At 44.5% G+C, this 14,551-nt stretch overlaps 1 protein-coding gene across 1 annotated transcript in view; it reads left to right on the top strand.

Moving 5' to 3' along the window:
* Positions 1-1,778: 1,778 nt before the first annotated feature.
* LOC141977880 (excitatory amino acid transporter 5-like) overlaps positions 1,779-14,551 on the top strand; it is an 81,521-nt gene continuing 68,748 nt past the window's right edge. The window contains exons 1-2 of the mRNA XM_074939643.1: positions 1,779-1,955; positions 12,612-12,691. Of these exons, the coding sequence (XP_074795744.1) occupies positions 1,779-1,955; positions 12,612-12,691 (257 nt within the window). The remainder of the gene's footprint in view (positions 1,956-12,611; positions 12,692-14,551) is intronic.

Genomic DNA, 14,551 nt, shown 5'->3' with positions numbered 1-14,551 from the left:
GATTACTCTTTATACCCTTTAACAAACAAGTGACGTCATTGCCAATGATTGACCGTCTAAAAACCAATCTGAGATAGTTCCCCCTTATTTCCAGTCTTAATCCAGATAAGATTTACAACTGCCTTTCTCCCCAAGGCCTTCCTTCTACTTGTTAGTCAGGGTCTTTCTTTGGAGCACAGATATATTTCCTTAACCAAAGCTAAGTTAACTTTAATTCTTTAATTTTATACTTATCCTGCAACAACTCTTCTCTGGGCTTTTTATTATGTATGAGCCCTGACAGATCTTTTCTGACCCTTCTGGGCACACGGGGGATTATTGGAAGGCACTCAAGGACGAGCACCACTGGCGTGGAGCAAGCCTGTGCTCACACTGCGTAATGGTTGTGTTAGCCGACAAATTGTGCTCACTTGGGCTATGCCCCTGGTGAGCCAGCTTACTCAAGCAAAGAGGTTTAGCATGGGGACAGGATTCAAGTTGACTTGAGTTAACTTTGCAGTGAAGGCAAGCCCTAAGATATGATTACATCAAGGGACACTGCTCCTAACAAGACCTCCTGTGGACCTCGGTATTTTCCATCTGTCTCGTAACAGGCTTTGCTAAGCTTAACAGTTGCACAATTTTAGCTCTCTGTTCACACATTTCTGACAATACCGTGTTTTACCTAAAGAAAACTTATCTTTGCATTAAGAAAAGGAGTACTTGTGGCACCTTAGAGACTAACCAATTTATTTGAGCATAAGCTTTCGTGAGCTACAGCTCACTTCATCGGAGTAGCTCACGAAAACTTATGCTCAAATAAATTGGTTAGTCTCTAAGGTACCACAAGTCCTCCTTTTCTTTTTGCGAATACAAACTAACACGGCTGCTACTCTGAAACCTATCTTTGCATTATAGCTTTAGAAAATCTTGTAATATCTCAGGTGATTGTATCTTTCACATCACCCTTAGGTGTTGTATAGGTTGGGATCTTGGTACTACTCTAATTCTTTGATTTGCCTTATTAATGATCATAGTGAATATTCTTAGTTTTGCAAATCTCTCTTATGCTGCAGAGACCCTTATATTGATCCATCAGTGGGGCTTTGGGGGTACAGTAAGAAGAAAAGCTGCAGGATCTAATTATGATTAAACAAGGATATTGCAGGGGCACCCAGAGGCCCCAGACAGGCCTTGTTATATTAGGGACCAAGAAGGAAATGTGCAGATCTCGGTTCTCATGATCCTAGTTCCAGTCACTGCTGTCAGCCTACTAAAGCCCCAGTGTGTGACCCACCGCAGGGACTCTCGACCTGTGACCCTGTGCAAAGCTCGTACACCCCAATGAAAGCTCTGTAGGATCGACCATCCAGGACTGGCTTCCTGGGCTGTGTGAACATCCTCTAACCTCTCTGATTCCATGTCCACGGGGAGCGCTGCGGAGAGTGTACCTGGTGCAACCACATAGCAATGAAGGGGTTAACCTATGCATGTTTTTGTCATCAACCTTTCTTCCAGCCAGCTAGAAAGCTTGGATTAACTAGTCTAAGATGTCACTTTCCATTAAGGCGAATGGGTCCCAAATAGCAGTATAACACTGGTTCTCCCTTTGGTATTATGTGAGAGAGAGTTCTCTGATTCTGATCTGGTTTCTGGTGGGTTCTGAACCTGGCAAAGGGAAATGATTCTGCAGAACAAGAAAGATCACTAATGATGACTACTAGCAACCTTGGGAATATTAGCAGCATCAAAGAGACATTTTGCTCGGAGTGGAACTTTCTGGACCTCTGAAGAGGATCATGTGGGAACGTATTAAAAAAGCCTTGTTAAACTCACTTTCCGTTAGCTGCTCGGCCATCTGGAACTGGATCCGAGCTTTCTGGAGAAAGAATGGCCTCTTGACTCTTTCGATGCTCTCTGTTGTAACTGGATGCCTGCTCGGATTTTCGCTAAGAGTTCTGGAGCTGACAGAGCTGGTAAGTGGCAGAAACACGTCGTATGTGCAAAAAAATTGGGGTGGGATCACGGGCGGACGGGGGGGGGGTGTTTCAAACTCCTCAGTATAAAGGAGCTGTTGCTATAACACTTCTGTTGTGTAGAAATGTGTTAAGCTGCACTAAATTAAACCTCACACTATGAATTGTGCAGAGGAAAACACCCGCTCATCTCATCCCTGCTCCCCAGCAGAGCTGTAGCCGCAGAGCCAGCGCATTAGCAGGCTCTCTTAGAACTAATGCTTATTTATTTTCACAAAAGGTACTGATTGGCACAGCCTGAAGGTTTGCATAGGAATCCAACCTAAACTGCAACTGCCAAACTAAAGGCCCCTTTGGTGAGGAATCCTCCATGCAGTCTCAACGTTTCTCCACTTACTGATCTACAGAAATCATTCATTCACAGTGGGGCAAACCCTGCCCCTCCCTCTGCTAGGGCGGTGTCCCTGGCTGAGGAACCAGTGCAGTTCCATTGTACAAGGTGGGGACAGGGCAAGCCAGCATGGTACGCAGCCCAGTTCTGCGAGGGCTCCTTGTCTGGCAATGTGCAGATAGGGGTAGGACACTGTGTCCAGTTTTGGGCCCCACACTACAAGAAGGATGTGGAAAAATTGGAAAGAGTCCAGCGGAGGGCAACAAAAATGATGAGGGGACTGGAAAACATGACTTATGAGGAGAGGCTGAGGGAACTGGGATTGTTTAGTCTACCGAAGAGAAGAATGAGGGGGGATTTGATAGCTGCTTTCAACTACCTGAAAGGGGGTTCCAAAGAGGATGGATCTAGGCTGTTCTCAGTGGTAGCAGATGACAGAACAAGGAGTAATGGTCTCAAGTTGCAGTGGGGGAGGTTTAGGTTGGATATTAGGAAAAACTTTTTCACTAGGAGGGTGGTGAAGCCCTGGAATGGGTTACCTAGGGAGGTGGTAGAATCTCCTTCCTTAGAGGTTTTTAAGGTCAGGTTTGACAAAGCCCTGGCTGGGATGATTTAGTTGGGGATTGGTCCTGCTTCGAGCAGGGGGTTGGACTAGATGACCTCCTGGGGTCCCTTCCAACCCTGAGATTCTATGGTTCTATGATTCTATGACATGGGTAGGTAAGGGGAGAGGCAGGGTTAGCTTACCCAGTGCTGTCTGGTCTTTCCCTGGGAGAGGCTACACCAAGTTACTCCACCAAGGAGCTACAGCAGCCTTGGGGAATAGTTCATTTCACCACCCCCTCTCCACACATCTGCCCTGTTCCTGGTTCAGTTCCTCAGGCTCGCTGCTGGGGGCAGGATTTTCTCCACTGTGCAAATGAGCCAGGTTCTGTTGTCATAGTACTTAGCACGTGCATAGCGCTTTACATCTCTGTCCAAAGTCTGAGGAATCCTCCCACCAGCTCTGGGAAGTGTGTCAATAAATAGTGAGCCCCATTCTAGGGATCTGGCAACTGAGATGAAGAGATTTGCCCAAGGCCACACCACTAGTCAGTGGCAGGGGTGGGATTCGAATTTAGCAATTTCTGATACCTGCCATCATGCTGCCTCTTGTCTGCGAGCTTCTTGTAGAGGAATTAACTGAGCCAAAATGTAATGGACTAATCCGATCTTTCAGCATTTCCCAGGACCCTTTGTACCATGGACAAGGAACCTGGCTCTGATGCAGTGCTAATGAATAACATAAAATTAAAAATACATGTTAGATTCAGTGGTTCTCTTAGAATATACAACAACTCTCTCCCGATTTTTGACAAGGCATTATTTTAGCTGGCTCTGATGCTAGGTAGCTGAGAGGCGCCTTTGTTTGGTTGTTACCTCTCAGAGCTCCGCTCATTCTGGAACAACCTTATTTAATCTGGCAGGATTTAGAAATGTCTGTCACTTCAATTATGTCTCCCAGCGTGCTGCCCATAGCAGAGATAAGCTGGTTACTTAAGTGGAGCAAGCCCCAAGCCTGGTGATTCTCAGGGCCCAGTGACACCCTGTCTGACACGCCTGCTGAGCTTTGGAGGGAGTCTCCCTGCCTGCTGAGCGTCTGTGCCCAATGACCCACTGAGGTTCAGTTTGCTGTGTTCCCGGGCCCAATGAGCCCATGTGCCCCATGGCTAGGGCCCTACCAAATTCATGTTCCATTTTGGACAATTTCACAGTCAAGGATTTAAAAAATCATACATTTCATGATTTCAGCTATTTAAATCTGAAATTTCACGGTGTTGTAACTGTAGGGGCCTTGACCCAAAAAGGAGTTGTGGGGGGAGTCACAAGGTTATCGTGAGGGGGTTGCAGTATTGCTACCATAAAAGGTGATGCTAGGGAAGGGCAGGAATGGTCACATGCCCCTCCCCAAAAAGAAAAGGAGTACTTGTGGCACCTTAGAAACTAACAAATTTATTTGAGTATAAGCTTTTGTGAGCTACAGCTCACTTCATCGGATGCATGCAGTGGAAAATACAGTGGGGAGATTTATATACATAGAGAACATGAAACAATGGATGTTACCATACACACTGTGACAAGAGTGATCAGGTAAGGTGAGCTATTACCAGCAGGAGAGAGAGGGGGAAAAAAAACCCCACCTTTTGTTGTGATAATCAAGGTGGGCCATTTCCAGCAGTTGACAAGAACACGTGAGGAACAGTAGTGGGGTACTGGCCTGTCTCCCAAGATTTGTGAGAGTGATGGGTCGTCCTTCAGGACAGGTTGTAGATCCTTGATGATGCGTTGGAGAGGTTTTAGTTGGGGGTGAAGCTTACGCTCAAATAAATTTGTTAGTCTCTAAACATCACCTTCGGCCCCCAACTAAAACCTCTCCAAAGCATCATCAAGGATCTACGACCTGTCCTGAAGAACGACCCATCACTCTCACAGATCTTGGGAGACAGGCCAGTCCTTGCTTACAGACAGCCCCCCAACCTGAAGCAAATACTCACCAGCAACCACACACCACACAACAAAAACCCTAACCCAGGAACCTATCCTTGCAACAAAGCCCGTTGCAAACTGTGTCCACATATCTATTCAGGGGACACCATCATAGGGCCTAATCACATCAGCCACACTATCAGAGGCTCATTCACCCGTACATCTACCAATGTGATATATGCCATCAGGTGCCAGCAATGCCCCTCTGCCATGTACATTGGCCAAACTGGACTTGACTTGAAAGGTTGAATCATCACTTGGACCTCTGGGTCGATTAAATTGGGGTCCACTAAGGAAGCATGGATAGCCGACATTTGTGCTCCGGTGTCCCTGCACGCTGTGACCTTCTTCTCGCCCACACTCACAGCTTCCCTCTGCTCTGAGGGTATCTGGGCGGTATCTGGGCCTGAGGACCTCTGGTGTGATTCTGGTGCAATGAACTGTAATCTGTTGGGGTTCTTGGGGCAGTTGGCCTTTACATGCCCCAGCTTGTTACATTTAAAACATCGTTGAGCTGATGGGTCACTGGGGCAAGGTGGGTTGTTGGAGAACGGTGTGGCAGGATGATAAGGTGTCTGGAGTGTTCCTTGGGGTGTAGTTGGGGCCTTGGGCTGCCCCCAGTAGTAGGGTGTGGTCTGGGGGTGTCCCTTCTGGTATCCGCTCCAACTGCAACCAGGGTTGTTTCTCTCTCCTCCCTCCACTCGTTTTGTTCCGATTTGCCCCGCCTCTCTGGTGCTTTGGGACTGCTCGTATTGATCAGCATAAGAAGCAAGACTTTCTGCTGAGTGCATTTTCTTACCCCATAAACACTGTTTTATATCCTCCTTGGACATATTCAGGAATTGCTCCTGAGTCATCAAATCACACATTCCTTCAAAGCTAGTTACACCCCTTCCTTTGACCCATTTATCTAACAGATCCTTCATCTGGTTTATATAAGCCACATTACTTAGTCCAGGTCCTTTCTTAAGGGCTCTAAATTTTACTCTGTAAGTTTTAGGTGTAACTTGAAATTGTTTTAAAACCAAATCCTTGAATTTATTATAGTCAGAAGCCTCCTCAATAGGCATCTTATTGAATATGTACTGTGCTCTTCCAGTCAATTTTGTGACCAATGTGGTCACCTTGTGAGCTTCAGGAATTTGATGGAGTGTGCACAGTCTCTCAAAGGTGAGAAAATATTCAGCAATATCACTGGATTCATCATACTGTGGACATAGTCGCTCCCATTTGTGGATTGTTGGGGAAGGATTGTTTGGGTTATCCAGTAGATTCCGCTCAGCCCTTACCTTCTCCAACTCCAGTTCATGCTTCCTCTCTTTTTCCTTCTCCTCCATTTTTTTAGCCTTTGCCTCCATAGCTCTCCTGTGGGCAGCTTCCCTTTCATTTTCTTTGGCTGCTTGTGCATCCATCTCCATCTGTCTGAGTTCTACTCATCTTTTATGTCCCTTTTGTCTTTCCTCAGCCCCAGATCTGGCTAATTCCAGTTTCTGTTGGGTATTGCTTTCTGTCATTCTAACCTCTCTGTGTTTAACCTAGCTATACTCGAGAGTTAGAAAGAAAAAGGCAGCCTGGCTTGTAAAATTTTGCTGTGCTGTAACCTGATACCTATTTTTTTCCTGATAACTGGTCTCAGGCTACAGAAAAATCCTTTTGTTATGCCTGCTGCTCTGTCCCCCAGGCAGAGAGACAGACTCTGCAGCTGCAATCACCTTTTACAAAACCTTTTAAAATCCTGCTGTGCTTCTGGTTCAAAATGATCTAAAAATGATCCCACCGCTCTGCCACCATGTCAGGGTTCCTTCCCCACTCTGAACTCTAGGGTACAGATGTGGGGACCCGCATGAAAGACCCCCTAAGCTTATTCTTACCAGCTTAGGTTAAAAACTTCCCCAAGGTACAAACTTTGCCTTGTCCTTGAACCGTATGCTGCCACCATCAAGCGTTTTAAACAAAGAACAGGGAAAGAGCCCACTTGGAGATGTCTTCCCCCAAAATATCCCCCCAAGCCCTACACCCCCTTTCCTGGGGAAGGCTTGATAAGAATCCTCACCAATTTGTATAGGTGAACACAGACCCAAACCCTTGGATCTTAAGAACAATGAAAAAGTAATCAGGTTCTTAAAAGAAGCATTTTAATTAAAGAAAAGGTAAAAGAATCATCTCTGTAAAATCAGGATGGAAAATACTTTACAGGGTATCCAGATTCAAAACACAGAGGATCCCCCTCTGGGCAAAACCTTAAAGTTACAGAAAGCAGGAAGAAACCTCCCTCTTAACACAGGGAAAATTCACATAAAACAAAAGATGAACTAACCCGCCTTGCCTGGCATACCTATACTGGTTGCAATATTGGAGACTTGGATTAGGATGGGTTGGAGAAGATGGATTCCTGTCTGGCCTCTCTCAGTCCCAAGAGAGAACAACCACGTAAACAAAGAGCACAAACAAAAGCCTTTCCCCCCTCAAGATTTGAAAGTATCTTGTTCCCTTATTGGACCTTTGGGTCAGGTGCCAGCCAGGTTAGCTGAGCTTCTTAACCCTTTACAGGTAACAAGACGTTGCTTCTGGCCAGGAGGGATTTTATAGCCCTGTATACAGAAAGGTGGTGACCTTTCCCTTTTCATTTATGACACACCTCGTTCAATTGGTTTGCTGTAGGGCTACAGCATATTCACCCTATTCCCAGAGTAACATTGTGGTGGTCTTGCTATGCAACAAGAGAGCCACGTCCAGCTCACACTGGAAATACAGAAAGTAGCATTGATGGCAATGTTTCCACTGCAAAGCATTTGCCAAGAAAGGATAAGGACAAAGTGTTGTTAGCTGCTATCTCCCACCAGATGCAAATACACAACAGGCGTGCAGTGATCCTGAGTGTCACCTTATTGCACCCATGACTGCCGTGGCTGCCTGTTACATGGATACATACTTCAATATTATTTCTCTTACAATATGTGGATACCTAATAGGGGCTTAAAAATTACAAGCTCTGAAAATACTGCATACAGAGTGGGGTATTAGAAGGTATGCTGTAGTGTATACAGTGGTGGGCTGGAAAGTTTTCGCATATTGTGTACAGTGGGGTATTGGAAGGTATGCTATACTGTATTGTATACAGTGAGGTATTGAAAGGTATAGCATATTGTTGCACTTTGAAAGCTAGGGGTATAATTAATCTATTGTAATTCCACTGACTCCAGTGAAATTACACCAGGGGTAAAATTGGCCTAGTGATTTAATTCTTTTTCTGTACTGCTGCAAAAATATCTTATGACTTACATTGTTCCAGAAATCCTCAGCAAATATACGTTAGTTATTGTTTGTTCCCTGCACTTTAGTGTAACAAAAACTAAAATGAAAAGAGAAATTTAAGGCTGAAGCCATAAAGCCAGTAGGTCAAATGTATAATTGAAGTGACTGAGCATTAATAATCATTAATGATCTGGAGGATGGCATGGACTGCACCCTCAGCAAGTTTGCAGATGACACTAAACTAAACTGGGAGGAGAGGTAGATACGCTGGAGGGTAGGGATAGGATGCAAAGGGACCTAGACAAATTGGAGGATTGAGCCAAGAAATACCTGATGAGTTTCAACAAGGACAAGTGCAGAGTCCTGCACTTAGGACGGAAGAATCCAATGCACAGCTACAGACTAGGGACCGAATGGCTAGGCAGCAGTTCTGCAGAAAAGGACCTAGGGGTTACAGTGGACAAGAAGCTGGATATGAGTCAAGAGTGTGCCCTTGTTGCCAAAAAGGCTAACAGCATTTTGGGCTGCATTAGTAGGAGCATTGTCAGCAGATTGAGGGACGTGATCATTCCCCTCTATTCCGCATTGGTGAGGCCTCATTTGGAGTATTGTCTCCAGTTTTGGGCCCCACACTACAAGAAGGATGTGGAAAAATTGGAAAGAGTCCAGTGGAGGGCAACAAAAATGATTAGGGGGCTGGAACATTTGAATTATGAGGAGAGGCTGAGGGAACTGGGATTATTTAGAAGTGAAGAAAGGGGGGGGAGGAGAATTTGATAGCTGCTTTCAACTACCTGAAAGGGGGTTCCAAAGAGGATGGAGCTCGGCTGTTCTCAGTGGTGGCAGATGATAGAACAAGGAGCAATGGTCTCAAGTTGCAGTGGGGAAGGTTTAGGTTGGATATTAGGAAAAACTATTTCACTAGGAGGGTGGTGAAGCACTGGAATGGATTACATAGGGAGGTGGTGGAATCTCCTTCCTTAGAGGTTTTTAAGGGCAGGCTTGACAAAGCCCTGGCTGGGATGATTTATTTGGTGTTGGTCCTGCTTTGAGCAGGGGATTGGACTAGATACCTCCTGAGGTCTCTTCCAACCCTAATCTTCTATGATTCAAGTATTTGATGCAAAGTGGAACAGCTCTCACAGGAGCGATTGAGAGAGGCCCAGGCCCAAAATGCCCAGTGAGTAGGACACTCACCTGGGAGGTGGGGGACCTGCATTTAATTCCCTGCTATAAGTCAGGCAGAGGAGGAATTTGAACCTGGGCCTCCTACGTACCAGGTAAATGCTTTAACCACTAGGCTATTGAGTGTAGGGGCACCTCTCCCCCCATTTTTTGTGAGAAAGGCCTGGCCTGCCTTAGGCACCTCTATTTCCAGGGTAGAGCTGTGCAAATAATCAACTTTTTTGGTTCAGAGGCAAAACAAAAAATTGAGGAAAAAATGTTTTGGGTTAAACAAAATGCTTTGTTTCATTCTCAAGGGTTGTGCTTTTTTTTTTTTTTTTTTTGGCTTTTTAAAGCAACTAAATGAAAAATCAAAGTAAAATTCTAAATGAAAAGTTATTTCAAGTCTAAAAGTCACTGTTCTATTTCAAAAAGAAAAGGAGTACTTGTGGCACCTTAGAGACTAACCAATTTATTTGAGCATAAGCTTTCGTGAGCTACAGCTCACTTCATCGGATGCATACTGTGGAAACTGCAGAAGACATTATATACACAGACCATGAAACAATACCTCCTCCCACCCCACTCTCCTGCTGGTAATAGCTTATCTAAAGTGATCATCAAGTTGGGCCATTTCCAGCACAAATCCAGCACATTGTGAAGAGAGTTGTCACTTTGGATGGGCTATTACCAGCAGGAGAGTGAGTTTGTGTGGGGGGGGGGGCGGAGGGTGAGAAAACCTGGATTTGTGCTGGAAATGGCCCAACTTGATGATCACTTTAGATAAGCTATTACCAGCAGGAGAGTGGGGTGGGAGGAGGTATTGTTTCATGGTCTCTGTGTATATAATGTCTTCTGCAGTTTCCACAGTATGCATCCGATGAAGTGAGCTGTAGCTCACGAAAGCTCATGCTCAAATAAATTGGTTAGTCTCTAAGGTGCCACAAGTCCTCCTTTTCTTTTTGCGAATACAGACTAACACGGCTGTTACTCTGAAACCTGTTCTATTTCAAAAATGCCAGAACAAAATGTTTCTGCTTTGTTTGGATTTTATTTATTTTTACCCAAAAGAGAACATGGCATTAGACCAGAACGCCGAGCTTTTCAATCAGCCTTCAGACACATAAACCCAGTGACTCAGTTTAGTGTCACCGTTTGTCACCTAGATTAAAATGTGAAGAGGTGCTTAAATATGTGTTAGATCCTGAGTTGCACCTGCAGGACACTAATGGCCATAGCAAAGAGCACTTCATCTGCACCTGGTAAGACGAGTGTGACCTTTTCTCCAGTACTGACCATGCCACAGTTATCCCGACCTTTGTCATCTCAAAATTAGATTGCTGTAAAATGCTGTACATGGGGCTTTTCCTTGGAACCATTCAGAAACTGAAGCTAGTGAAAAATGCTGCAGCCCACTCAAGTGGAATTGCATGCTGGGAACACATAAGACCAGTGCTCCGCGATATTCACTGGTGTGCAATAAGCTTCAGAGTAGAATTAAAGGTGTTGATTTTAACCTATAAAACCCTAAATGGAACCTGATTACCTGAGAAATTGCCTTTGTCCCCAGGACACACTGCCACAGTTGAGGTCACCAGAGGCACTGGAACACCCTCGATATACAGGAGAGGTAGCCACTGGCAGGATGTCATCCATGTAGGGTTCTTGGTTTTGGAACTTGTTCCCTGCCTTTGTCTACCACATCCCAGTTTTGTTACTCTTCCAGGCATGCTGCAAAGCCCATAGTTCCTCCTTCATTAAGGATGTTGGGGGAGGGGGACTTAGGCAGATCTATTTACAGGCAGTCCTTTAGTCACATTCATGTTATGATTTTTAATCCATGGGGTTGGTACCCAGAACACTGACTGACACCTATGTTGCATCTCAAAGTTTTGAATACATAGATGACCAGACCAATATGCTTACCAGATTACTTTTGCTCCCTCATGTGGATCTACAATTTATTTTGTGCATTGGGCAACTAGTGAAAAGGTTGCACCCAATTGCACTTGATGTCACTTGCAATTGCCTGTTTTACATATGCAAATAAGGCCCAACTTCTTGAGAGCATGTAACCCTTCTGCCAGGTGGAGCCAGCAGCAACCTCACTAGCTGCTCGTTCTTCTCACCACCTCTCCCGCCACTCATTCCCCAGCCCACTCTCAGTCGCCTTCTGCTGCCACCTGCCTCTCTGCTGTGACCTCTGCACATCCCTCTCCTAGTGATTTTCAGCTCTTCAAAGGCTGGGCAGAGACACTGACCCATCTCAACTGATTTCAGCTCTCAGTGATGGAGCATTTAAAATAACAAAAGAGGCTCCTCATGAAGCCTATTTAGCTCTTTCTTTGAACAGTGGGAAGGAACAGGTTAAACCAGACCAGGGGAACCCTTGGGGAGGGTGTACAATCCTTTTAGCTAGGATACCTGTCCCCACCCTTCTTACCTTCCCAGGGCTCTGGCATTCAAGCCCCTGGCTTAATGAGGTCCTTTCAGCTGAGGGTGACCCCCCTCATTTGGGACACCTTAAGCACAGTTCTACTCCCCTTTATCCATACAATAATAACAACACTAGTAACAGCATTTCACTACCCCTGCATTCAGTACTAAAGTGATTTGTAAGCCAACACCAAACAAAGTTGATTACACCACTCTATCTGCTGGATATCTCAGTGGAGTAGGTGTGTTCATGTTCATGCGTCCGATGAAGTGAGCTGTAGTTCACAAAAGCTTATGCTCAAATAAATTTGTTAGTCTCTAAGGTGCCACAAGTCCTCCTTTTCTTTTTGCAGATACAGACTAACACAGTTGCTACTCTGAAACATGTAAATACAGTTTGCTCTTGAAGTCTCTCCCCCTCTCAGCTAGATGTCAAGGAAGAATTCATTCAGACCCTGCTTACATCTATAACCAACAATGTCCAGGAATTAGTATTACTAATAGTTGTTGAGAAAGTGATTCTGATTATTGTTACAGGACCATGGGACAGTGTACTTCCAATGACTCCTTCAAGTGCAGTAGTCTAACATCCTTTTCCATCTTTGCCTTCATTTTATTACACTCTATTTGTTGTCCATATTGCCAGTCCCAGTACATTTCCCCTATATAGCATAAAACCAGATAAGCCCAAAAGATTCATTTCTGGACAATGGGGGTGAGGGGGGGAGAGAACAGATTTTTAAAAAGATACAAAGTTGGAATTAGGGATCTGTTGCAAGAATGAGAATCTGTAATTTTTCTATCTTTGAACAATGTGTATATTTCCATTATTTACATCTTGCCAGCTGATTCTCCTGCCTGATCAATCTTTGTTCTTTACACAGGAGAAGCAATACTTTTCTTTTCCTGGAGAGCTCCTTATGAGGATGTTAAAAATGCTGATTCTACCCCTCATTACTTCTAGGTAAGAACAATTCTCTTACTTTAAGAATAAAACGTCACTTTTATTAAACTGTGCTGAGCAAATGTATTTACAGGAGCCAACCCATCCTCTTTACAAAGCTGGATAGAGGGAGACACTCAGATCCTGAAACCATCCTCTAACCAAGGATCAGTAGGTTGCACATTTGTATGCATTGACATTGTAATATATATATTTATACTAATTCAGGCCTGACTTATCAGAAGCACATTTGTGCCCATTTTTAAGTATGCTGTAACAAACTCCAACATGGGGTTTACTTACTGAAAGTACTTCTCTGCCGCCTTTCCAATCTCACTGCTCCTATTCTTTTTTTCATGGTGATAAGTCCTGAGAAGATGGGGAACAAGTAGTAACATCCCCAAATTAATTGTCACTTAATAAATCATCAACATGTGAAAAGGAAATGCAGAAATGTAAAAACAGTTTCAACAGCTCTGTGATGGTGATACTTTAAAGTTGATACCGGAAAAGTAGGAATCCAGAAGATGCAGGTTTCTTTCCTTCTCCTTTTCCTGCAACAGAACAGAGTTTACTCTATCGGGGATCAATTTATCATGTCTCGTTTAGACACGATAAATCGATCCTGAATGCGTTCCCCATCAACTCCGGAACTCCAGCTCACGAGAGGCGGAAGCAGAGTCAATGGGGGAGCGGCAGCGGTCGACTCGCTGCCATCCTCACAGCTAGGTAAGTCGCTACAAAAGTTTTTTTCTCCTGCTTACAATAGCTCATCTTAATTAATTAGCCTCTTACAGTTGGTATGGCTACTTCCACCGTTTCGTGTTCTCTGTATATATATATATCTTCTTACTATATGTTCCATTCTATGCATCCGATGAAGTGGGCTGTAGCCCACAAAAGTTTATGCTCAAATAAATTTTGTTCATCTCTAAGGTTCCACAAGTCCTCCTGTTCTTCTTTCAACACATGAATGTGGTTAGCCCTCTTGAGTACATTTGCTTAAGAATCCCCGAGACATTTGTTTGCAAACATAAACTGTTCTTTGTGATTTGCTTGTTTATCACAAGATACATGTTGCAGAAATCCTTATAACCTTAGTGAAATTCTTATGCTAACTCTCATTGCTTAACTGCTAGACCTTGCTAAGCCTTAACCAAACTTATTGCAAAGCCTGTCCAAAACATTAATGTATATTAAAGTGGCCACCTACTTTTGTTACAGCTTTAAATGCTCATATTAAGCATTTTGGCATTTAACCTGTGCTTTAATTCCAAATAGCCCCTTTAAAGATCAGGTCATTGGTCAAAGGTCAGCACTGCTGTAGTGCGCCTGCTTTGATTGTACTGTGCCCTGACCAAGCCCAGGCTCCACCTCTGCCCCCCACATTGGAGGGGCAGATATTAATTTATGCTGCTGAACATTGTTCACGTTTCTGCCCTGGTGAGGACCTGTCTGCACAGGCACATAGCAAACATATTCGGGGCTAGCACTTCGTTTGCGCAACTCTGCCTTCAGTCCTCAGCAGCCTCTGGGAGGGAGTCCTGAATGGTCGCTGCTGGAATGGCAGTGACTCCTGTATTTAGGTTTCAGGTATTTAGGGTTTGTCTACTCTATGAAATTAGGTCGAATTTATAGAAGTCGAATTTTTAGAAAGCAATTTTATACAGTCGATTGTGTGTGATCCCACTTAAAACCATTAAGACCATGAAGTCGGCGGAGTGCGTCCACAGTACCGAGGCTAGCGTTGACTTCCAGAGCGTTGCACTGTGGGTAGCTATCCCACAGTTCCCACAGTCTCCACCACCCACTGGAATTCTGGGTTGAGATCCCAATGCCTGATGGGGCAAAAAACATTGTCGGGGGTGGTTCTGGGTATAT

This window comes from Natator depressus, chromosome 25 (genome assembly GCF_965152275.1).
Source record: "Natator depressus isolate rNatDep1 chromosome 25, rNatDep2.hap1, whole genome shotgun sequence".
NCBI classification, from domain to species: Eukaryota; Metazoa; Chordata; order Testudines; family Cheloniidae; genus Natator; species Natator depressus.
The sequence above is the reverse complement of the archived record's forward strand: the minus strand, read 5'-3'. Positions and strand labels throughout refer to the sequence as shown.